The 26,016-nt window shown below is 39.3% G+C and overlaps 1 protein-coding gene across 1 annotated transcript in view; it reads left to right on the forward strand.

Moving 5' to 3' along the window:
- Positions 1–26,016, forward strand: part of dnah5 (dynein, axonemal, heavy chain 5) — a gene marked incomplete at both ends in the record, with an annotated part of 85,042 nt that overhangs the window by 11,786 nt on the left and 47,240 nt on the right. Inside the window, 41 exons of the mRNA XM_080472301.1 lie at positions 127–342; positions 809–835; positions 2,227–2,334; positions 3,149–3,234; positions 3,352–3,559; positions 3,657–3,770; positions 3,881–4,087; positions 5,358–5,438; positions 5,668–5,758; positions 5,977–6,122; positions 6,226–6,403; positions 6,604–6,858; positions 7,285–7,481; positions 7,579–7,672; positions 8,412–8,554; positions 8,825–8,901; positions 8,992–9,116; positions 9,203–9,438; positions 9,627–9,845; positions 9,959–10,021; positions 10,254–10,492; positions 11,792–11,939; positions 12,014–12,106; positions 12,689–12,888; positions 13,167–13,320; positions 13,633–13,796; positions 13,998–14,154; positions 14,396–14,608; positions 14,720–14,944; positions 16,264–16,436; positions 18,219–18,289; positions 18,526–18,633; positions 18,790–18,977; positions 20,124–20,318; positions 21,120–21,254; positions 21,794–21,901; positions 22,333–22,486; positions 23,118–23,264; positions 24,028–24,269; positions 24,513–24,689; positions 25,789–25,993. Of these exons, the coding sequence (XP_080328427.1) occupies positions 127–342; positions 809–835; positions 2,227–2,334; positions 3,149–3,234; positions 3,352–3,559; positions 3,657–3,770; positions 3,881–4,087; positions 5,358–5,438; positions 5,668–5,758; positions 5,977–6,122; positions 6,226–6,403; positions 6,604–6,858; positions 7,285–7,481; positions 7,579–7,672; positions 8,412–8,554; positions 8,825–8,901; positions 8,992–9,116; positions 9,203–9,438; positions 9,627–9,845; positions 9,959–10,021; positions 10,254–10,492; positions 11,792–11,939; positions 12,014–12,106; positions 12,689–12,888; positions 13,167–13,320; positions 13,633–13,796; positions 13,998–14,154; positions 14,396–14,608; positions 14,720–14,944; positions 16,264–16,436; positions 18,219–18,289; positions 18,526–18,633; positions 18,790–18,977; positions 20,124–20,318; positions 21,120–21,254; positions 21,794–21,901; positions 22,333–22,486; positions 23,118–23,264; positions 24,028–24,269; positions 24,513–24,689; positions 25,789–25,993 (6,367 nt within the window). The remainder of the gene's footprint in view (positions 1–126; positions 343–808; positions 836–2,226; positions 2,335–3,148; positions 3,235–3,351; positions 3,560–3,656; positions 3,771–3,880; positions 4,088–5,357; positions 5,439–5,667; positions 5,759–5,976; positions 6,123–6,225; positions 6,404–6,603; positions 6,859–7,284; positions 7,482–7,578; positions 7,673–8,411; positions 8,555–8,824; positions 8,902–8,991; positions 9,117–9,202; positions 9,439–9,626; positions 9,846–9,958; positions 10,022–10,253; positions 10,493–11,791; positions 11,940–12,013; positions 12,107–12,688; positions 12,889–13,166; positions 13,321–13,632; positions 13,797–13,997; positions 14,155–14,395; positions 14,609–14,719; positions 14,945–16,263; positions 16,437–18,218; positions 18,290–18,525; positions 18,634–18,789; positions 18,978–20,123; positions 20,319–21,119; positions 21,255–21,793; positions 21,902–22,332; positions 22,487–23,117; positions 23,265–24,027; positions 24,270–24,512; positions 24,690–25,788; positions 25,994–26,016) is intronic.

Genomic DNA, 26,016 nt, shown 5'->3' on the forward strand with positions numbered 1-26,016 from the left:
TCACTATTACGGGCTTTGTTAACAGTCACATCTGCGCACTAATAAAACTCAATGGAAACAAGACCAATATTATAAGAATGGAAAGTTCACTGACACCTCAATCTGTCTTCAACGTCTGCTGTTCAGGAATATCAGCGATGTTTTCATAAAACCAAGGAAAAGCTGGAACAGACTCCCACAGAGAGACAGTTTGACTTCAGTGAAATGTACATTTTCGGGAAGTTTGACACATTCCAGCGGCGACTCAACAAGATACTGGAAATGTTCAGCACCATTTCCACCTACTCGGCTCTGCAGGACTCAAAGATAGAAGGACTCGAGACCATGGACACCAGGTTTCAAGTGGGTATTCATTATTAGACAGGATTGTTGTCAAATCATCTTGATAGTGCAGAGAGGGACACCATTTAGTGATGAAGAGCCTCCCATTTTTTATAGCGATTACATGTGATGTTATTTTAGATGGCAGCTGAATGCTTGTACAACAGGCAATAACGAAAAGGAGAATAATAACATGTCGTGTTATAGAACTAGATATTGCTATTGTCAGTGGTGTTCAGGAGAGTGCATTAAGAGAGCTTGTTAAATATGGAGTCCCTTCTTCACAATGGCAATTATATTGTATTTGCTTGGTTTTCATGTTGTCAAAAAGATGGGATTTTCTTAGAGAAATCATATTGCTATGCCCTCAATTATAGAGAAAAAAAACCTTTTGAACATGCGCTATAAATATAACTTGTGTGTTGAGGTGTCCCTTGAGAGTGTATTGATGTGAACTATGTTTATTTCTGCTTCCTTGGATGTACAGACTGCAGAAATGCAGGGAAAGTGGGAGGTAACGTTTCAGTCTTCAACAGCATGTTCTATTGCATGGTCCATTTTAGTAGTTAATAGTGATAAAAAGTTACAATGGTATATCTATGTGTTATTTTAGTGCATGAATATTTCTAGAATGCTTGTATGCTATATGCTAATGCTATAGTGCTTAGGATGTTTCTACGTCAGACCCATAGATATTGCACATATAACAGATAACACGTGCACATAACTTAGTATATTCATGTTGTTTTTCTACACAAATAGTTTCCTCTGTTATATGTGACTAAACTCTCAAATAAGAAAATGCATGCATTCTAAAATGGCCTTTAATCTTCCCCAGACTGGTATTTATTTAAATATAGATGTAATTGACACAAAACATTGTAAATACCTAAATATAGCAGTTTTTCAAGCTGTCAATCTCTCGGGAAACAATGTGGTTGAACTCATCTCCTGCAGCACGGCATCTGATGTGGTTCAAACTAAGTGAGGGGAGATTCTTTGCTTTACTCGTTTGAAAACATGAAGAAAAAAACCTGTGTTCTTTGAATTGCGGGGATGATTGGTGCTCAACCCTCACACCAGTGAATGCTGTCTACCGCAGTGCTGTTTGAGTCATTGTTGCAGACAGCTATCACAATTACTCACCTCTGTGAATTATGTGAAAAGATTGGATGGTTATCAACTGGCATCTGAATGGCATCAGCAGATCGGTATCTTCATTTCCAAAGCTGTCCCAGATGAACGTCTCACCTGTTTCGCATCTCATCATGAAGCCTTAATTCATAACAATAACCACAATTTACAATAAAGAAGCTCTCTGCAACATCTTCATTTCTGAATTGGATATAGTACTGGTTTCTGGTTCCATATGGTTCTAAAAATGGGTTTGCCCTGCAGCACAGCTTTCATTCCTTCGAGACCAAATTAGCATACATTTCTAATGATCTTCATAAGTGTTCAGATTTGTAGTCAGTAACTGCATGTTTCTCACGCTGCTCAGAATGTCTACTGTAATTCCACTGCTCTTTTTATGGTCCAAATAACCGAATAGAGCCAAATTAAAAAGGATTGGTGACTTCTCCTCTGGAGGAAATTGTCGGCTGGCTTTGCAATCAATAATTAACTGTGAGCTTTAAGACGTGGCGTTACATGCATTATGTACTGTATGTAAACATATACTTTCGTTTCAAACAATAATTAACTTCACAACTAAGGCCACCAGAGTCTTTCCAATGATAGGGTCTCAAAACATAGTGAAAGAAAGTAAATGAGAGATAAATAAATATATTTGTTGAGCATTGCCTCATAGGGGTTTAGAGCACCAATTGAACACATTTTGAGATTTCTCATATACACTTAAGTATATATGTAAATGTGGCTTCCTCTGAATATTGGTATCGACAGGCTATCGTGCTGAACATGAAGAAAAAACACTACAGTTTCCTCGACCACAGAAAAACCGACTTTGATGTTGACTATGAGGAATTCTGCAAACACACTGCTGAGCTCCATGTAAGTACAGTGCAGGGGTGGCTGAGCCTCATCTGGTAGAGCCAATCTCACGGTTGGTGGTTCAAACCCCCATCTTATGTCCTCCTGTCAATGTGTTAAAGTGTTCTTGGGCAATCCGAGCTGCTCACAGCTCATAGCAGCTGTCGCCATTGGTGTGTGAGTGTTTGCGTAAATGGATGAATGTGACTATAAAAGTTCTGAGCCTGCTGAACAGTGAAACACGCTGTAGCCTATAGGTGACATCCATTTTATAAGTAATTAGGTTGCTTCATCTCGAATGTACAATGCAGTTCCCGGTTGATTACTATGCACACCAAACCTTTCCCGGTTAACTACACGTCACCGTAGTTCATCTGCCGGTGAGCCTAATCCCCGAGATATAGGCAACTGATTGACTATGTGCCACATGCAGCTCCAGTTTACTTTCTTCACCTCGAGATAATTTTCCGAACAAATGGATGCAAGAAAGATGGTCAACGAACCAATTTGAAACCCAATATCAATTGCAATCATTCCTTAAGTAATGTAAAATTAAATGCATTAGAAAAGATTAAGTTCGTGCGTTTTGATTCAGTAAGGTTAATTTACAGCTTTTCATTGAGCTCTTTGCACTCGATCAATAACTCCAATTCTCATACATTGTTAAATAATCAGTTCCCATTTGTCCCACTGGTTGAGTGGATGAAACTTCCTATCCTTGTTATAGACTACACAGTGGGAGGTTGTTCAACCCTCAGAGCAAGGATATATTAGTCAAACTCGTGCTATGATATTACCCCACTGTCTATTCCATAAATAATGTTTGTGTTTTCAGAAACAGCTGAAGAGCTTCATGGATAGCACCTTTGAAAAGATTCAAAACACGGAAAGAGCACTGAATGTGCTGAAAAAATTTGAAAGGTATTCACTGATATTGACAAGTTCCAAAACATTTAATATTTACAATTTGACATTGGTTTTTGTCGTTAAAAGCTGGTGACATTCAAACACTTGTGTTTTTGCATTCACTGAAAACAGATTGGGAATCCCAGATCTTGGTATTGATGAGAGGTATCAGTGCATTCTGCAGAATTATGGCCGGGACATTGAAATGGTTTCCCGCATATACCTGAAGCAGAAACTGGACCCCCCCATCAGCAGGGACTTGCCCCCAGTAGCAGGTCGGATTATGTGGGTGCGACAGCTGTACAGACAAATTGAAGGTCCGATGGATCTCTTTCAGCAGGTACTGCAAGTCTATATCTTGGATTGTACTTGTTGTATTGGTGACAGCGACTTTGTCCCAAATCATGCAGTTTGTCTTTGTCCAACAATCCATGTAGCATCCAGGAGTTCTTTCCACACCAGAGGCCAAAAAAATCATCAGGAACTTCAACAGAGTAGCAAGGGTCCTCTTGGAGTTTGAGATGCTCTACCATCACAACTGGATGAAAAAGGTCATACAATTAAGGATTTGGAATATATAATCCTCCCCCCCCCCCCCCCCCCCCCCCCTTGATAACTTACTTATATAACTTAACTTGATCACATGATATATTCTACACAGATGGAGGAAGCCAGGGTGGGCCTGCAGGCCTCCCTGCTGGTCCGGTGTCCAGAGACAGGTGAACTGTTTGTGAACTTTGATCCAGAGATTCTGACTCAGATTAGAGAGGTGAACTGCATGACAAGAATGGATTTGGAAATCCCACCTTTTGCTGCATTGCTGCAACAGAAACAGGAACTCTTCAAGAAGAACTACAGAACATTACAGGTGACCCTATAAACTGTCAAAACAGGGGAAAAAAGGTTTATCTTATACAAAAGAGATCACAATACGAACTTTAAAATGGTAACTATTTTGTGACTTCTAAAGGCCTTTAAAGGTCTACAAACATTCAGAATTCCAGGATTAACCATAAGAAGAACCATTATTGATTGATTATGTAAAAATATATATGATAATGTGTTTAATAGGTTTTATTACACACTCAAGCAGCCAACTCAAACGTAGCCAGACTTGGAAAATGATTCTTAAACAGTATCAATGAGGACTTTGTTACAAAGATTATCAGTCCAACACCCAAAAGTACTAGGAACAAATTCTATACTCTATAACTCACCCAGCACAGGTGTTATTATGAATGAGCACATATCACAGCAACAAATAGTCTTATCACCACAGAATAAATCTATATGTAGACGACATTTTACTATACACCACAGTGGTCCATAATTTGATTAATAAATAAAATGGTGTGTCTGGCTACTCATTTAACTGGACAAAGTCCAAGATCCTGCAGATAAGATGGGATGCTAGGGCTGGAAACCCAATCTGTAAACAAATCAAATATCTGGTAACTAACCTAAACTCTTCAAATTAAACCAAATATAATCTGGATAGATGGACATCACTACCTTTATCTCTAATTGGCAGAATTTCCTCAGTTAATATGAACATCCTCCCTTAAATGAACTACCTCTTCTCTACTTCTCTATAAAAAAAACAGTTCACCGACCCCCGGGCTGGTTCTCCACCCTTAACAGCATGGCTAATAAACTCTACTGGGAACAAAAAATAAAACAAGAATCAAACTTACAACTCTTCAAAATAATAAACACAGCAGAGGACTTGGACCCCATGATTTGAATCTCTATTTTCTCTCTCAACAGCTGAAGTATAGTCGTTAATAGACAAACAACTCTCATACACCATTGCTGGAAATGGAAAAAAGAAATGTCACGATCAACACAACACTCATAGCACGATGGAAATCAAATGGCCTGCTTTATTCCAACTTCTCTCGATCCTACGCCTTTCTGGAGCAACCCAATGTATTTAATCAAGTAAAAAAAACAAACATTTGCACAGTTGTTTAATGTTGAGCCGCTCATGACCTTTGACCAAATCAAAATTGAATGTAACCTCCCAGATCACCGTCATCAATGTATATATATCACTTACACTGAGAGCAGTACCAACCACTGCAATGCAATGTGAGTAAGGACATATATGAACTGTGTTAACATGCTTTCTGTTTTAGCTAATGCTGAGTGAGAACAAAAGAGTGCGGGCAAAGATCCAGAGTGCTTTTGAACAGCTGACCACGCCGCACGTAGCCAAAGTAAGACCAAGCTGTGTTTATCTCTGTGTCAAGGAGCAACTTCTAGTAGCTGTTGGGACAAAATACTTTGCTGACTTTAGTCATTATGAAGTATCTGTAAATAACCGTGTTGCGTTTTTGTAAAGCAAGCATTTTTTTCTGGCTCATGAATCTCTGTCAGAATGAAACGGTGCACATGCCAGCTACCTTACAAAGTGCATCATCAACCCATACATCACTCTCTTGGCAGGTGGACGAGGTGATACAGCCAGGGTTGACCTCCCTTAACTGGACATCTCTGAACATAGAGAAGTATCTCAGCCGCATTGACAAGGCATTGGGTAAGCAATAAAAAATCCTGTGTGATCAATGTCTCACATGCTGACACTTAAAACATCCTGCTACTCAGCACAGTTGGCATGAGATGACATTTGCATAATGGATTTACATAATGGATTTACTACTTTTCACAAGCAAGTCTTTTAGAAAGATTCTTGTCCTTCTAAAGTAAAAAAATTAAAAAAACATGCTGTGTCCATATGTTTCTCTGCATCATCAGTCGACCTGGAGCTGTTGTTGGACCGGGTGAATGACTTGGTTGAGTTTAGGATAGATGTGGTGCTGCAGGAGATGAGTTCAGCCATGCTCTGTGTTCTGCCAGAGGATGAACCCGTAACCTGTGAAGAGTTTGTTCATACGACCAAGGTACATTGATAAGAACATTCAACTATGATAGTCTTGCTGCCTAAAAAACTGTATTTTCTACCCATCAATAGACATTCTCTTCTACCTTTGAATGTGTGTATAGGACCTGTGTATCAAACAAGCCCAAAATCTCCATGTGAAGAGCTCACTCGTGGAGGAGGCTGCAAATGAACTGATCAACCTGCTGCTGGAGTTTGACCACAGTCCAAAAGAAGAGGTTGACAAAGTTGAAGAGGAAAGCGGCACTGAAAGCAAAACCATCGACCACATTGACAGTGAAGGTATTCTGACACTTTCTTTTCAAGATCAAATACAATACAATCAATTTGCAATAGGTTAAAATGTGTCATAAGTGACATTACTACTAACTCATACAACTTTGACAATGAGATTGAATAGAGCTCATTTATTAAGCGCTTTGCAACAAATCCAGGGGAACTGTTCATTAAAAAATCAAATTCAAATTGTGTCACCCCCTCAGGTGAAGAGGAGGGACGTTCAGAAGGACGCCTTTTCTCCAGAAACACACTGATACCTCCTGCTAGTGTCGGTGCTTCCTCGCCTCTAATGAAAAAGAAGAAGAAGAGGGACTTGATGGAAGTGATGGAGGAGGAAGCCCAGGAGCTACTCTCATACTTCAATCACCGAAATGTGGATGCCTTGCTCAGAGTGACACGCAACACCCTGGAGATGCTGCGCAAGCGCATACATACCTCCTCATTAGTGCATTTCTTAGGTGAGCCTTCATCCAGTTTAAACTAAAAGTGTGTCGTGTTTCTTGTTTAGATGAATTTTTCACACACAATCTCTCAAAATAACAATTAAAAACACATTATTTTCATGGCCAGATTTTGACCGACTTGATCTGAATGGGGCCAGAACAACGAAAAAACTATCAATAAAGACATCTTTTAAAAAAATAAAATAATCTTGTTTTGAGTGGAATTAATTTTACCCAACCTAGTATGAACAACCTCAAGGTTATTTGTTGCTTCTTTTGAGAAATTTGATGAAATGCAATTTTATTTTATTTTTTATGTATTAGCACTTAATACCAAGAAATAGCAAGGAAATAATTTGGCACCATTCTGTCTTGAGCAAGTCAAATGTCAGTCTTTATAGTTCAAATTGCATCAGAGCCACCATACTCTGCCCCCCATAGGTGAGAGTGATTCTCCGAGCCATGGCAAGAGCAGTGGTCAGCAGGCAATCTTCAGAGTGGATGTGACCCTGTCCATCCCGAACATTGCCATAGTTCCAGCTCTGGAGGAAATCCAGCAGGCGCTCAACCGGGCCGTGGAGTGTGTGGTCAGTGTCAGCAAAGGAGTCAGCCAGTGGAGCAAAGAAAGGATCTCTAAGGTGAGTTTCATCACTACTTCAAAGATAGAAAAAAGATGAGGGGATCAGCAATCTATGAAGTCCCATTTTACATTTGTTTTTGGGGGGTTTCTTTCAGAGAAAAATGAACGAGAGACGTATGGCGGCTCTCGAACAAGACAGTTCTGAGAGTGACTCAGAGGATGGAGCAACAACGTACAGGAGCCTGGCCGGTATAACTGGACAGAAGCACAACTTTTACTCTGAACAGCAATGAGCTGGATTTGTTTTAAATTCAAATTGTCCATTTTCAAAAGTGCATAATATTTTCATTATTCAATCATATAGACCTAAAGCAAAGTGGCCACATCTAACGACAACAAGTTACAATTTCTTGAGGGCAGCTGCATGGCTCGGTTGGTAAAGCGGTCGTCTCCCAATCGGAAGGTTGCCGAAATGTCCTTGCACAAGACACTGAACCCAAACTGCCTGGGTGAATGCAGTGTGAGAGTGAGTGAGTGGTTGGTGGTCGGACGGGCCAGGAGAACCGTTTGGCAGCCTTGCTTCTGTCAGTCTGCCCCAGGGCAGCTGTGGCTCCATACATAGTTTACCACCATTGAGTATGGAGTGAATGAATAATGCAATGTTAACTGTCAAAAAAAGCGTTATATAAAAACTATGCATTATTTTCTAAGTGGCTGTAAAAGGAAAGAAATTGAAAATTACATTCAAGTAAAGCAGCCCTGTAATTAAAATGTCTAACAATGAGTGATCAAGATGCAAGGCCCTTAGCTGCAAAGAACATAAACTTTTAATTTTGTATCAGCATTTTTTGAAAGAATCAGGTACCAAAGTTTTAATTTCATTGTGCCTCCAAGGTAGAATGACAATAAAGGAATTCTGATTCTGATTCTGTTTTCCAGTGTTTAGATGCCTGCTGTTTGTCACAACGATCATTCTGCTCCTTTCTAGATGGCAGCACCTCCGATATTTCAGCATCAGTGATCCAAGCTATCCCATTCCAGGTCAGAAATTACTACAAGAGTGTGGCTGAGAATAAGGAGATAGTCAAACTTGTATCTGTTCTTGGCACCTCCATCATCTCTACCAAAAAGGTATATCGCGACTGATTTACTTATATAGTCATTATTTAAATGGTATTAAAAAGTATGATGCATATAATCAGATTCATCAGAATCTGTCAGAAACCCATCTAATTCTCTTTATTCTGTTATGTTCTATAGGTCACTGTAATTAACACTTTTATTTAAACCTTCTAATGTTTTAACAAAAGACATTTTCTCATGTTGGAATTCAAAAATCATGCACATTCAGAAGCTATTTAATTCCTATTAACTTGTGCTTTTATTTGTTTAATCATATAGGAAATAGTAACCTCCCTAGAACGTTTTAGCCGTTACCATAACATCTGGAGAAAGGACCGAGAAGACACCATGCGGAAGTACATTGAACCTAATGAATGATATTCAAGCATGAGAAGATCAGTATGCTATATCCGTTACCAAATTGTATTTTGTTTGTTTTTTAATAGATTTGTCCAGGGAAGTCCTCTGCTGTCGGAGTTTGAGACTCAGATCCTCTTCTATCGAGATCTGGAGCTGGAGATAAACTCTGAGCCAGAGTACATGATTGTTGGAGCCCTGGCCCTGTTCACAGGTCAGAGAGAACTCTAGAACCGATGTTTACATGACTTCCAGCCAACTGGTAAAGTCTCTGAATGTCTCTGTCTTACTTTGTGCTAGCATCCCTGAAGATGTCCCTCACTGCTGAAACCAAGAATTGGATTGTGGATTATGGACTCGCATGTAACAGGAAATATCGCTCGGAGATGGAGCAAATATTTGCTTTCGTAGATGAAGCAGGAAAGAAACTGAATCGACAGATCAAAGATCTGGACGACATCCGGATCGCCATGGCGGCACTCAAAGAAATCAGAGAGCATCAAATCTCTATTGATTTTCTAGTTGGACCTGTAGAGGTACAGCATAGTCTCACATCTTTTATGCAGTACAACTGGGAGAGTTTATATTGTGTTTTTAATATAGAGTTTTCACTTCAGTAATCAATACTTTTATTTGACAATTCATTTGTGACAACAAACCAATCACTCGATGTCAGGTGGATTATTTAGCATCTCTGTTTTTTTTTTTTTTTCCCCCCACAAAGGAGTCCTATGCCATGCTCCACAAATATGAACTGACGGTGGCCAAAGAAGAGGCAGATAAGGTGGATACTCTGCGCTACACCTGGGAAAAGCTCCTGTCCCGGAGCACAGAGGTACAGAATGAGCTGGTGTCTCTGCAGCCCAACTTCAGAGGAGAACTGGTCAGCAATGTGGAGACATTTCTCGAGGACTGCCAACACTTTTACCATGATTATGACAAGGTAAAGACAAAACAGAGTGATAGACATACGGACACAGCAAATGTATTTATTTATGTCACAGGACACATAAGTATTGTAATATTTTTAACAATTGACATGTTTCTCTTCTGCAGGATGGTCCCATGGTGGTGGGATTAGCCCCTCAGGATGCCAGTGATAGACTTATTATGTTCCAGGTGTGTTATTGATTGTTTTCTTGTCGATAACAAACTGTCTTTGTAATTGATCTGAGAACTGATTGAGTTGATACTATTAATTTAAAATATAATAATATATCTCATTTCAATTTTATGTAATTGTAATTTTATATAATATTTAATAATATGTAATAATAAATAGTATAAATTAATTTCATGTAATTATATTCCCCAATTCCACATTGAGTTTTGTTGTTGTTTTCTCCTCCAGAACCGATTTGACAACCTGTTTAGGAAATACATCACCTACACAGGTGGAGAGGAACTGTTCGGGCTGCCTGTTACCCAGCATCCTCAGCTGTTGGAGATTAGGAAACAGCTGACTCTGTTACAAAAACTGTATGGCCTTTACAACAACGTCATTGAAACGGTTAACGGTTACTATGACATTCTTTGGGCTGACATCCACATCGAGAAGATCAATAATGAGCTGCTAGACTTCCAGACAAGGTTAGTCAGTTTATTTGTCATGAAATGTAATGCAAACAGCTTTTCTTTTTTTTTTTTTTTTTTTTTTTGGCAGAGCTGTTCTCTATTGTGGTTCCTGGAAAGATCACACACTCCCTGTTGAACCTGTAACAAACAACACTAGAGTGAACTGAAGAAGTAGTTGTTGTGCATACAGGTCAAGCTGTCATGCTGCTGCAGAAGTACTCTTGACTTAAACAACAAATGAAAGTATTTCAATTCATAAAAAAAAGTGAAATAGTTTTCATTTGTGAGTCCATGCCCTTAGGACTACATGAGGAGTTGTTGAGATATTTTTCATTATGGGTTGCCTGATTATTTCCATTGTAATAGCAATCAGGTTTTTCTACTCCTCCTTCCTTTTTTTTTTCTTTGACAGAGATAAAGGTCCAGTGAGTGCAAACTACAGAATTTAAACTAGAAGAGAGTGAAAAGTTTCACTTCTTGTTTTCCCTAATAGTAAAAGTGGTTCAAGGTTAGAAGCTGTTAGTAATCACAAGGGGTACATGTGTTGACAAAAGAGGTCAGAATGAAGGGACAAGTTCTTCCTCTGGCATAAATTCTGTCTGTCAGTTCCTAATGGATTGTTTTAGGCTTTGGAACACTGCACAATAACTCTGATACTTGAACTTCTGAACTGTGTTTCATGTGAGATGAAAATATCACTCTATTGTTAAAGATGATATTGGAATCAAGAATCCTTGAACAAACTTTCTTTGTAAACAAAAAAATTCAATATCAGAGGTGATTTTACAGATGCAGTTATTTCAATTTATTATAAGCCTATTAATTTCAGACCTTGCTGTCACCACGTGACATTTTTAAAACGTTTTTCTCACTAATTCAAAATGTCTGACCGAAAGAGCTTAAATTATAAAACATACATTAAATAGATTTTCAAGCCTCACAGCTGTCAAAATTATACATGGGTTCATTAACATTTCTGAATATTTCATTTTCCTAAACGCTTCTATCTTTTTTTTTTTCTATAATTCTGTTTCTCCTTATCATTGCAGCTTCTCCGTGGGCTTGTTTGTCATGAAATGTACTGTATAAATAGGTTTTGGTATTGAAAATTATGCTTTCTCCTATTTATTTCATACATTTTGTAGTTTGATAGATTTGTTTGCCAACAGTATCCCAAGTGGACAAACGTATGTTCACTTCCGAAAAAAGACAAATTCTATTTCAGATTTTTAGCTGCAAAATGAGAAGATACCCCTTCTTTGATAAGCATTTAAAGCTAAGTGTGAGGTTTTTTTTTTCTACATCAACTACCAGATGTCGCAAGCTGCCTCGCGCCCTGAAGGAGTGGCAGGCCTTCCTGGACCTGAAGAAAACCATTGATGAATTCAGTGAGTGCTGTCCCCTGCTGGAGCTCATGACTAACAAAGCAATGATGACACGTCACTGGAAGAGAATTACTGAGGTTGGTTCAACAAAATGATTGCAGTTTATATTTATATTACTTCAAGGTGTTTAGTTTGTGATATCCGGGTGCAGGTTACTGGGCATACATTTGAGGTGGAAACGGAAACGTTCAAGTTGAGAAACATCATGGAGGCTCCTCTGCTCAAGTATAAAGAGGAAATTGAGGTAAGATTGAGTATGCTATGTATGATTAAGTGCATAATTCACTTATAATGAATAGAAATTATATTTTAGATTTTTTTTTTTGAATCCACATATACTGTATATATTGCCATTTTTGGGAACAATGTGTAGTACCTCTGAGAGTCTATCTTGCCATTCTCATCAAATTCAGATATGCATATCAAAATGAAGAGGAAAAACTTTCTGCCAAACTGTTATATTCCTTTCAGAAAGGAGATGTAAAGCTGTCTGACATGACAGTAGGGTTACAAAACAATGAAAAGAATCTTTTTCTCAACATCACAGATTGGTTGGAGGAAATTCTATATTGGAGTATAATTTCTTAAATAGATTTTTTTCTTATTAACACGTCTTCTAAATATTATTTTTATTTTTCCTAATTAGATTTTTAAGGTTAACATTAAAATATGAGACGTGCCATATCCTAGTTCAGGTTGTGATAACATCAGCATCTGATACATGGGTGAAGCTTTCATATCAACTTCTGAACCTCTCGTATTAGTTTGAATGAGTTGAATCCTATTTTTTCGAAAGCAAAATGTCAAATTTTGCTGTTTTGTTCAGGACATCTGTATCAGTGCTGTGAAAGAACGGGATATTGAGCAAAAGCTGAAGCAAGTGATTGCTGAGTGGGACAACAAGACGTTCACGTTTGCCAACTTTAAAACCCGTGGAGAGCTGCTACTGAGAGGAGACAGCACATCGGAGATCATCACCAGCATGGAGGACAGCCTAATGATTTTAGGCTCTCTTATGAGCAACAGGTATATAGTGTATAGTGTAGTTGTCACATGGGTATCAGTGACAGCAATCTGATGAGAACAAGTCTTTCCTGCCCCAACACCCCTGAATCCATTGAATGTTTCATCACTGAGCACACTGAGTGCAAAAAAATGTATATAGAATATTCAGGACTGTGGCCCTACACGATTGCACAACACTGCTGTTGGCCCAATGAAAGTAATCAGACTGACTTGTCCACTGTCAAAGTCCCCCACTAGTGTGTCTAAATGTAGTGATTGCATACCGATTTGTCCCTCAGGTACAACACTCCATTTAAAGGCCAAATTCAGAAGTGGGTGCAGAATCTCTCCAACACAACTGACATAATCGAACACTGGATGACTGTCCAGAACCTCTGGATCTATCTGGAGGCTGTTTTTGTGGGTGGAGACATTGCTAAACAGCTACCTAAGGTAGAGTATTGTATGGAGAATTGATCCCCATTTATGACTTTGATCAAGTTTGTAATCTTTGAACTCTAAAATAATGTCACTGAAGTTTTGTGTAATGTAAGACAATGATATCCTTAATAATTTTAATAATTAGCACAAATTTTATTCTGCCTGTAGTTTATGGTCTGTTAAGAAAAGGAAAATCTCTGATGACGCATTAAAGTCTTTAGAAATAAACAACCGAGTGAATAATTTCCACACAAGCTTATTTTTTCGGTACAAATAATCCAGCCTCTGATGTTGAGCTTGATCAAATGAATTTATAATCTTCAGGAAGCGAAGCGCTTCTCTAACATTGACAAATCATGGGTGAAGATAATGATGCGAGCCCACGAAATGCCCAATGTGGTCCAGTCATGTGTGGGAGACGAGACCATGGGACAGCTGCTTCCTCACCTCCTTGAACAGCTCGAGATCTGCCAGAAGTCGCTGACGGGGTGAGTGCCGGGGACTGAAATATTGATAACCCCACTACGTTAAAGCAATGTAGAAGATCCTTGTGGAGAATCTACAGCCACCAATTGTTCACACTTTAAGATTCTTTTAAACTCCGAAACGTCTCACTTTGATGTCTCGTTTGTCTGCAGCTACGAGCCTGTAAAAAATAACATTATTTTTTTCTTTTTTTAAACTTGAAGCTATTTGGAGAAGAAGCGTTTGCTATTTCCTCGTTTCTTCTTTGTGTCTGATCCGGCTTTGCTGGAGATCCTGGGTCAGGCCTCTGACTCCCACACCATCCAAGCCCACCTTCTCAATGTCTTTGACAACATCAAATGTGTTCGATTCCATGACAAGGTGAATTGAGCTACTTACTTTAATGTTAAATTGTTTTTCACAGACACTCGGTCTTGCGGGATGTTAAAGTAAGGTTTTTTTGTAAATGTCAGAATGTGATAAATTAGGAAAGTTGATGATAATCTTGTTTACCAATTGTAGAATATGCAATTCTACATATTTTCCATCATTACAGGAATATAATGAATATGAAAATACAACCGCTGTTTATTACCAGGAGTTATATTTTCTCCTTTCTCAGATATATGACCGTATTCTAGCTGTGTCGTCTCGAGAGGGGGAGACTGTCGAGCTGGACCGTCCCGTCACAGCAGAAGGAAATGTGGAAGTGTGGCTGAATGGTCTACTGAAAGAATCTCAGAGGTCGTTGCACCTGGTGATTCGACAAGCCGCTCTGGCCATCCAGGACTCTGGCTTCCAGCTCATTGACTTCCTTAATTCCTTTCCAGCTCAAGTAGGTGTTACCTGGATTCCAAACTGCAAATCTTCAACTTGCACTTACATTTTTAAAGGTTGTTATTTTAGGCCATGGTGTAAGTCCCAGATATTGCTGTCTTTCCTCTAGGTTGGGTTGCTGGGTATCCAGATGATATGGACAAGAGACTCAGAGGAGGCTCTGACCAATGCCCGATATGACCGGCGTATCATGGCTAAAACCAACCAGCTCTTCCTAGATCTGCTGAACACACTGATTGACATGACCACAAGAGACTTGGAGGCTGTGGAGAGGACCAAATATGAGACCCTCATCACTATCCATGTTCATCAGAGAGACATATTTGATGAGCTGGTGAGCAAATTATTGAACATTAAAAAAAAATCAAAGAAACTTAAAAACCATCCCCGCAGACATTGCTGACACGCTGTGTCTCATGCAGAGGAAAGAAATACTGCAGCGGCACAAATTGAAATAAATTAGCTTTGAATTGATAGAATCTTCCAGTTTTTGATGCCAATGAATCATCCCACACAATAAAAAGTCTGGTGTGCTGCTTGTAAACAAGAGATAGGAAAGTGCCATGTAAAGCAGTCGTGAAGAACTGTTAGTACACTTCAACAAGCAGGATTCCCAGAGACACAGTTTAAGTTTTACATAAAAATTAAAAACTCAAACTCAAAACCTAAATACTGGTACAGCTCAGTGTGTCGTGAACAACCACATACACAGGCTTTTTTGCAATTTCTGCTCAGTCGTACATCCAGAATCATCAGTTTAAGACTGCGACCACTTTGTAAAACATATTTAATATTCAGACTCTCTCGGGTTGTGAATAACAAATGTGTTTACTGCAAAGAGCTCTCTTAGTTTTATCAAAAGTTGCCCAAAGTATTTTGATGGCAGTCAAGTTATACTCAGGAAAAAAGGGGCTGTCTTTGAAACTCCACTTCAGACACTATACGCTATACGGTGAGCACAAATTATTTAAATCCTAATCAATAGAGTCTTTGACAATGTGGGAATAGGTATTTGGCAGTTTCAAACGTTGAAAGGGTCAGGCAGTTTGTCATGAAGTTAGTGGTTTTTTTATGTTTTATTTCTCACTCTCAGGTTTGCTGTATTGTGTTTGAGATTATTGCAAACGTGTGAATCATTGCAGGTTTCCATATTGGATGTAACAGCTGTGAAGTCATTAATTATTTTCCCCTTATGTCTCTTTTTTTCACTGTTTTTTTTCTCTTCTCATATTCATTATTTCTCCCCATCTGTTCTTCCTCCCTGTTTCTTGTTGGACTGCTTCTTCCCATTTGACATCGGTGTTTGTTTCTTTACCTTCCCTTCATGGCGTTTTTCATCTTGTGGCCTGTCACCTCTGCTCTTTCACCATACCCCCACCTGTGACTCCTTCTTTCTCCACCTTTTTAATGGAACCTTCCCACCATCCAATGCCCCCTCATGAATTCTTCCCTTCCTCTGCCTGCCCCTTTTATCCCACTTTCATCTCTCATCTTCCATCAACTCCTGAATGGCACCCTGCAACTTCTCATTTTCACCCTTACCATCTCAAATCTACCCTTTTCTCTCTTTAAAATATAAATGTCTCCTTCTCTCTCTTCTTGTCTTCCTTCATCACTGCGTTTCTGTCATGATTTCACTCTTTCTCCTCCCAGTGTCGGCTGCATGTCAAAAGCACCAGTGATTTTGAGTGGTTGAAGCAGTGCCGCTTCTACTTCAATGAGGACTCTGACAAGATGATCATCAACATCACAGACGTGGGCTTTGTCTACCAGAATGAATTCTTGGGTTGCACTGAACGGCTTGTCATTACTCCTTTGACTGACAGGTAGAGAACAACTCATAAAGGCACAAGCACATTCGTGCGAAGGTACATTTTTAATGATGAGCCAATTCCTCTGGTTAAAGTCATCCCGCTAGTGTACACATGCACCCTTCTTCAGAACACTTTACCACTCTCTTAATGATGTGTGCAGACCTGATGAAACATAACAAATCTTTGCATATCGCAGCTGTGTCGTCTCCCCTGAGAGTGAAGCACATGTGATTGACTTTGAACCCAGGGTCACCCTACCGACTGCTTGTCTCATGACAAGTACTACGTTTTCTAAGTATTTTGTCTTTTCTTCTCTTCATTCAAGTAGGATTGTTTCAACATACCTTCTTTTAGAGAAATCTCATTCAGTGTTGGTGGATGATGTGTCCGTAATACCAGCTGATATAAAGACACGTCATCCACCACCGGATGACATTTCTGACAAAGATGGGAGAATGCAGTCGAAACACGCAAAAAAGATATGTTGGGGAAAAAAAAAATACTTGCTGAAGAAAAGACAAAATACTTATAAACGAACTCAAGGCATAATGAATCTAATTGAACTATTAGTAAGGACTCCCAAGAATAGCAGGCATTTGTTGATAGATTCTTGCGAGAGACTTTTATTTGAAAGTGTTAGTGAGTTTCAGCAACCTCTGCAGCAGTAACATTTATGACTTCCTTTTATTTCATATGAATTACATTAATTCTACTTGATATAACAAAAAATAACTTTGTGAGATGCACATCACAGCACCATGTGGATGGGGGAGCCACACGTTGGTGTTGTAGTTGCCATTTTTGTGTCATTCTGTTCTGTGTGGAGTTTGCATGTTCTGCCTGTACATGCCTGAGTTTTCCTTCAAGTACCTATTTTGGATGACTAATACTGGATCTGCTGTGTGAGCTCCTAGAACAAGTGTTGGTGGTGGGGAGAGAGCAGATTGGATGGCAACAGTAGGCTCACTCACATCATGGCCATTACCTCTGTCACTGACAGAGGATGACTGAGAGAGAAGACAGACAGGAAGAGACAAGAGGGTGAGGCAAAAGTATCAATGAAAAGAACTGTGTCAGACTAACAGACACGGGCAGAGAAATATGAGAGGACAAGACAGAAAAATGATGAGAGATAAGGAGGAGAAGCAGATGCAAGGGGACAACCACAAAGAGCGAGTTACCAGCAGATATCAGACAGTAGCTCTCCGAAGAAGTGGCACGTTGGCCTTATGGCTGAAGGCTCAAAGATGGCCCTGATTTTCCCTCTGCCGTCTTTCTCTCTGCCTCAATTGCTGTATGATTCATTCTCCTCAGTTAACATTCGACTCTATTCTTTTTTACCCTTTTTTGTTACTGTCTTTCTCTGCCACCGACTCAGCCTTACAGTATAGTCTATGAGTCAGAGTTCTAAAGGTATACTTGAAACACATTGAAGCAAAAGTAAGACCTGGCTTGTCGAAAGACAGAAAATATGCCACAAGTCCCCTTTTATAACGGTTTGTCACTGAAGGCCAGCGATACAATGGCAGTCGAGAGTGGGGTTTAGCCAGTTGGACACGCTCAGATCTTGGTATCAGTCATCTTACTATTCACAGGACTATCCATTCACTTCAAAGTCAGTGATTTCTCACTGTGTCTGACCTCTAACCCTCCTCGGAGGGAATCCCATCAACTGTGTTTTGAGGTTTGATAAATGAAGTTGGAAAGAAAAGAGGGAGGAAAAAAAAGCTCTGAGGAAAAAGTAAAGGCAATAATCTTATGTGTGGCTGAAAAAATGTGTCTCCATTTGAACAGGTGTTACATCACCTTAGCCCAGGCTCTTGGTATGAGTATGGGAGGGGCGCCTGCTGGTCCAGCAGGGACAGGTATGAATCTCTCAATTTATATTTTTGAGAGAATTGAAAAAAAATGTGTGATGAAGAGATTGCCAGAAAAGATTGATCCTGTTTTTCAGTTGAATGTGAATGTGCATTTAGATTAGTCTACTAAGATTAAACTACTAATTTGTATCTTGACATTGAAATAAAGAATGTGCCATCTTGATATTTTTTCTTCCTTACAATCCATTTTATCACCAGTAACTGCATTTTACCTCATTTAGGAAAAACCGAGACCACCAAGGACATGGGTCGCTGTTTGGGGAAATATGTTGTGGTCTTCAACTGTTCTGATCAAATGGACTTCAGAGGCTTGGGAAGGATATTTAAAGGTAAAAATGACAAAACGAAAGGAAACAAAAATAACAAACCTGGACATTAGACTTCTTTATCATTGATTGATAAGAAAAGAATGACGTGCACAAGCTATATGCAGCATTTCCATTTATGAATGTGTACCGGGATGACTCTGTATGTCTGACTTTCAGGTCTGGCCCAGTCTGGGTCGTGGGGCTGTTTTGACGAGTTTAACCGGATTGACCTTCCAGTACTGTCTGTGGCAGCCCAGCAGATTGCAATAGTTCTCACCTGCAAGAAAGAACGTCGCAGAAACTTTATCTTCACTGATGGAGACAATGTGGAAATGAACCCAGAGTTTGGAATCTTCCTCACTATGGTCAGTGACACAACTATGCTATGTTACCAAAATGTAGTGTGGTCTTAATTCCTATTGTTTGTTTTTTTTGGGGAGCATTGTTGGAGGGGAAAAGTCTTTTTGTTAGCAAAATAATAAATTGCTGCTTTCTTGAGGGATTGATTAGTCTTTGTCACCTGGTTACGCATCTAAAGGCTGTGTGGAGGACGATGGTACCTCTCCATAAATTAGGTAGAATATCTGGGAATTTCAATTGTGAAACAGCTTTCATGATGAAGCAAATAGCTGTTTGGGAATGTTGAAAAATGTCAGTCTTTTTCACTGCTTAGTATGTTTTTTTAAACATCATACAGTATATTCTACAACCAAATAACATGCACAATATTACAATGAGGGACTGAATGGACCCGAGTTCTAATCTTATCTTAGAGCAACCCATTCAAAACGATTAGTTATCACAATAGTTGCCATTCTGCAGTTGATCAAGTAAGTGATTAATAATAGCACGACCAATTTGTCGTACTCTTCTTGTGCAAATTTACTTAATCTCATTAAGTGCAGTTGATATCCCGAAGCCAGTCATTAGACAGAAAGCAGAGTAATTCTCTTCTGTGGTGAGTACATTGTTTCTCTCACCTCACAGCTATGTGTATGTGTGTGTGTGTGTGTGTGTGTGTGGGGGGGGGGGGGGGGGGGGGGGGGGGGGGTTGCACCTACATGTGTGTGCATAGCTGTGTGTGTACATACTCCAATATGTGTCTCAACACTGTAATCAAAGGTAGGCTCAGTGAATTGGTAGATCTCAGTCTTCAGGGGTCTGTTTGCTATGCACATTAATTATAATGTCGACACCATCCATTGTTATGTGTAAGTACAAAGAGACTGTTCACGTCTTGTGCACGGATACTGTGTTTTGCAATTACAGATTCCATTTAGCTGCATTGCTTTAAATTCATACAATGATTTTTTTTTGTCTCTGAGTTTTTGACTCAATATTTGTTTATTTGTTACATAATAGGTCTAAAAGTGTTACGTTATATCTTAAATAATAATCATTAGGTAATTAACTTACCTGTCTTTTTTTCATAATTACCATAACATTGTAATATTTTTTTTATTTTGCTGTCACTCATAGAAAACTCATACTTTCGTTCCATGTGTAAACAGAACCCCGGTTATGCAGGTCGTCAGGAGCTTCCTGAGAACCTGAAGATCAACTTCCGCTCCGTGGCCATGATGGTTCCTGACCGTCAAATTATCATTCGGGTAAAATTGGCCAGTTGCGGGTTCATAGACAACATGGAGCTGGCTCGGAAATTCTTTACTCTTTACAAGTTGTGTGAGGAGCAACTCTCCAAGCAGGTAAAAAAAAATAAAGCAAATAAATCATAATAAATTCTGACGGGGCTCATTTTCTCTAGACAAGTGCACTGACAGTTGCAAAGTGGATGACTTATGGGCCATCTCCAAGCCGACTTGCTGTTTCTGTTTCTGTAGGCGCAGCAGTGCGTGAATAACACATCTGTACTTCATACACGTTTGATGTGCCACTGTCAAATGACATAAAGATATCAGGTCATGACAGAGCAGTCCAATTCTGGACAATTACATTGAATGGTATTGTGTTCTGACTGGACACAGGGGAAGGACCCCTTCTGAAGTTTAGTTAATCATTTGTCATTTCAAATCTTTTTATTTTTATTTTTTTTGATATGCTTGATTGCGTAATTGAAGCACAGTGTAAATCGCTAGAAACAGCAATGGTTTAGGAGACTTTTATTCAATACAGTGTTGTACAAAGCTACGAATGATACTGTCAGGAGCATTTCCTAGAAGGAGACCTCAGGGAGACAAAATACACGGGAATCACACAGAGCGATTTAAAAAAGTTTAAGAGAATTTTATTACATTATTCTTGCAAGAAGAGACAATGTCACAGTACAATCTTTGCATGATTGTCCGGGAGTTTGTCTTACTCTGAAGTCAGACAGCACCTTCTTAAAGGCTGAATTGTTTTGACTCTGCATTGAAGGACACCAAAAGTAGCACAGAGTGCTGACACGGGTCATCCCTGAACACAGACTGCAAAACTACACAACATTCTTTATGAGACAAAACAAGATTTCGCTAACAGATACTAAAGTGCTTTCTGTGATTGTGCAGGTTCACTACGACTTTGGCCTGCGGAACATTCTGTCAGTTCTGCGAACACTGGGAGCAGCGAAGCGAGCCAACCCCAGTGACACAGAGTCCACCATTGTCATGAGGGTCCTCAGGGACATGAATCTGTCCAAACTGGTCAGTCTAGGACATGTAAAACTGAGCTTTACATGGATAACAATTTTAATGTGTTTTATATGCAGCAGACATTTTTATGTATAATAAAAAAATGACCCAGTAATTTGATTAATGATAAAATGAAAACAGTTGTGAACATTTCTAAATACTAAATAACGGGGCACAGAAGCACACAGTTAACAGTGCAACTGACACAGTACATTGTTCTCACTGCCGCCCAAAGCATTTTAAAGCCTTTGTGTGTCTTCTTAACGTCCAACACGTGTTAACTGGCTTCTCACCCCGCCTATATAATTAGTGAGTCACAGTTTATGTTCCTTGTGTTTCCACGGCAGCCACGCTGTTGTGAGGGAGTTAAAAATGAATCCATGATTATAAGCAGCCCCGCCTCGTCAGCTTATTGTCAGGACGAAAACCTGTCTTATTTATTTGGATTATTACTGTGAACTGCTGCTGATAAGAGTATATAAATAGAGTAATTAGTTTCTGGTAATTTGTGTATTTCTTCAAGCGTGTGACGCTCACATTTTGCTTTTTAGATTGATGAGGATGAGCCGCTCTTCCTGAGTCTGATTGAAGACCTCTTCCCAAGCATCCAACTTGATAAAGCGGGTTACCCTGAACTAGAGGCTGCTATCGACAAACAGGTAGGAGGAAGTGATGAGTGAGGTTCACTAGGTTTGCAAGAATGCGGGAAATTCCATTAAAGTCGTATGGAAGACAAAAGTGTCTTTCAAATCACTTCATGGAAAAAACAACAACCCATAATGCATAAGGAAGGTATCATTTAGTGTTTTATTTATCAGGTCAACAGAGTTTCCCAAAAACAGAAAGAAAGAAAAAACTCTGAAATATCACACATCAGTTCAGTTACAGGTCTTTATGTATCTCTTTCAATTCAGTTTTCCAACTTTGCTACCAATGTAGCGTACGCTTGCATTTGTAGTTTATTAAAATTTCAGTGGAGTTCAATGTGCTGTTGTAATGGTATCATGTAGAATATGTCAGGACTTGATGTTCCTTTAATACGAATTGTAAATCCATTTTGTACTTACGATGTACATATCTTTTGCTTCAGGTTGAGGATGCAGGTCTGATTATCCACCCTCCCTGGAAGCTGAAGGTGATCCAGTTGTTTGAGACTCAAAGAGTCCGACATGGCATGATGGCACTGGGTCCCAGTGGTGCTGGAAAAACCACTTGCATACAAACACTAATGAAAGCAATGACAGGTAGGGTTGTCTTTTTTTGGTGGTGGAGGTGGTGGTGGTAGTGGTAGTGGTGGTGTTCGATGACAATGTTTCATGGAAAAACTTTAGATCTAACACCAGAATCCTCTTAATGGAGTTTTAGTGGTACAAAAATGGTACACAGATGTTACTAGGAAGAAAAAGAAAAGAGCATTTGGGGACGCGATTAACACAATAACAAAAGTTTGTAATGTGTTCATGTAGTTTTGATAATAAGAAAACTGATTTGTCATTTAATTAAACAGTAATAGTGACATTTGTTTTTAGTCTTTTCGACATTTCACATGCACACGACAGTGAAAGTTGGGTTTACAACCTTTTAATAGATATTTGATATTTACACACTATAGACAGCTGCCAGTGTGTACTTCATATGCCCTAAAAATAAGATGATTTGAGAATCATAAAAATGCAGCATTAGACAAGGAGTACAAATCCTAAGAGGGGAAAAGAAAATAAGGAGAGGTGGTTGTCAGATTCAAGAAAGCGGTGAAGAGGGCACTTGGTGACTTTATTAATTTTTCTATAATCATGAATGGATTCAAAAATTCTATATTTGAGATATACTTACTTTGCGAATACAAAAACTCTAGTCTATACCTGTTTCTTCCAGAGTGCGGTGAGCCTCACAGAGAGATGCGCATGAACCCCAAAGCCATCACAGCTCCCCAGATGTTTGGTCGACTCGATGTGGCAACAAATGACTGGACTGACGGCATCTTTTCTACATTATGGAGGAAAACTCTGAGAGCTAAGAAAGGTCTGTCTGTCTATCCGTACACCTATGAATCTGTGTGGGAAAACTTTATCAAATAGAATCATCTACAGACACTGTGGCATATATAGGAAAGTTCAAAGCGTAATGAACAGCACTTGTATTCCTCTACTCAGGCCTAAACCGCACACACATTAAAAATGGATGGAGGCAACATTGTGAATATATGAGCACTTGCTTTTATGTGACAAAATGTGCACAAGTTCTTGCTGGCATGCATATATTTGGGAAGGATTCCCTATTTTTATGGTTGTGTGTTGTGGTGCAGCTGCTCCCAGTATATTTGTGCAGTTTGATGCTTCGATGAGTAGTCAATGAGGAGTTATGAAAAGCTTCAATTCATGGCTGATTTAACCTGAAAACAAAAATGGAAACCTCCTTCAACATAAGTGAAAGCTACATTATGATAAAAAGCTTGTCCAAGCTCATGTTTATCAAACTAACTTCATTTCCTGAATTGTAAAATGTCCAGTTTCACGTCAGATATCTCAAAGCAGCTGGCTTTAACAAACATATTAGCTCAAATCTAAACTTTATCTCTTCTTCATTGTATTGCTGATCTTTAAAGGTTAAAACAGATATAAAGGAATTGACTGTTAATTTTAATCTTTAGTTAAGTTTGCAAACAGACATTGGATGAAAATTATTTTGAACACTTTTCAGTCATGTATCGTTCTACAAATGGGTGAAAACACACATTCGTATCATTTTAATATTGATGTCAACATATAAGTGATTTCTCTCTCAGGCGAGCACATCTGGATAGTGCTGGATGGACCAGTGGATGCCATTTGGATTGAAAACCTGAACTCAGTCTTGGATGACAACAGAACTCTCACTCTGGCGAATGGAGATCGCATACCGATGGCGCCCAACTGTAAAGTGGTTTTTGAACCACACAACATTGACAACGCGTCTCCGGCCACCGTCTCGCGCAATGGCATGGTGTTCATGAGCTCCTCTGTACTCAGCTGGAGCCCGATACTGGAGGTAAATGAACCCAATTGAAATGAATATATTCAAACATTTTGAAAGTTGGAAAAAAATAAAAATACCCACATGTGTTTGAATTAATTTCTAACGTATCACTTCTATAATCTGTTGTATTTCTTCAGGAGACTTGACATTTCTGCTGAATCTAAAAACATGCTTTTGTACAGTACGTGTGCCGCATAGGGTTTAAAGCTGATGTAGTTCATGCAGCTAACTGCAGTGATGTGTTTGTGCTCTCAGGGCTGGTTGAAGAAACGCTCACCTCAGGAGGCCCAGGTACTGAGGGAGCTCTTCTCTTCCTCCTTCTCCGAGCTGTACCGCTTCAGTGTGCAGTCACTTGAGTTCAAGATGGACATGCTTGAAGCGTTTGTCATTATGCAGTGCATAAACATGCTTCAGGGACTTATACCATCAAAGGTAAGGGGACAACTGGTCTCAATTCCCCTCTGTGGGGACTCACGCAGCTTTTCCTGTATATATTACTGAAAAAGTGTTTCAGTCATACTGCCTGGACGGAAATCCCGCAGAGGCAGACATGGAGATATATTCCAATAGAAAGCATTTGAAATATTTCTGCTCTGTGAGAAAAAAAAAAGACCCAAAACAGTTTCCTGCTGATATAAAAGACTCCAACTCTACTGTAAATATATCCATTCATCCTCTATACGTCTTCATCCAACTTAGTGTTGCAGGGTACTAGAGCTGATCCTAGCAGACAGACGCTGTGTACACACTGGACAGACCACCAGTCCATCACATGGAAAACACAAAACGACAGACCTTTAAATAAAGATAACTTCAGGTTGGTCCCTGTGTTTGAGTGCTAAAAGATAAGAGTACATGATAAAGTCATTGTGCCATTACAACCTAAACAAGTTCAAATTTCAACATTATGCCATTTTCATTAATGCCTCTTGGTGAAGAAATACTGTGAAATCTCCCACAATCCTGTCCTCCATTTGCAGCATCCCTTCCTCATATATATTTTCACAAATGAACCCCTTTACTAATGCTGCTTTTAATGGCATTGAGGTAGCTAGCATTAACTATTGTATCACTGGTCTCTCAAATTGGGCCTCTGCATTTTAATGTTTGTTCCTCTTTATACAAAGTAAACACAAAACTGTAAAGAAATTTAAGTTTATATTTCCTCTGTGATTTTTACATCACATTACACGGATAATCTTTCCCTCAGACTGGAATGGACCAGTTTTTGGCCTGGAGCCATGTGTTTGACAGCCCTTCATTTGAAAGAAATGACTTATTTTCTCTTAAGTTATTGATTGGATAAACAAAACAAAACAACAACAAAAACCTCTTGAAATCATTCTGCCTCATTTATTAGAACTGCGGTTTTATCACCATCTCAATTTGAGCCAAAACAGTGTAAAATAACAATTAAAAGTCTAAATTCCAAGCTCATTTCTATACTTTGGATGTGTTTTTTGGGAGGGGGTTGTTGATTTGTTTGATTAGACCTTAAAGTCCTCGATGGTTAATGCTTGCTACCCTACAGGAGCAGTGCGGTGACTTATCGAGAGAATACCTGGAGCGGCTGTATGTCTATTCCCTGATGTGGAGCACCGGAGCCTTACTTGAACTGGACGATCGGAGGAAGATGGAGATGTGGCTGAGAGCAAACGACAGAATCTGTCTGAACTTACCAGACATTCCTCCTGAAAGTGAAGACACCATATTTGACTACTATGTCACAACAGACGGTGAGCATCTATTTAAGGACAGA

Source organism: Lipophrys pholis, assembly GCF_963383615.2.
Source record: "Lipophrys pholis genome assembly, chromosome: 9".
NCBI lineage: Eukaryota > Metazoa > Chordata > Actinopteri > Blenniiformes > Blenniidae > Lipophrys > Lipophrys pholis.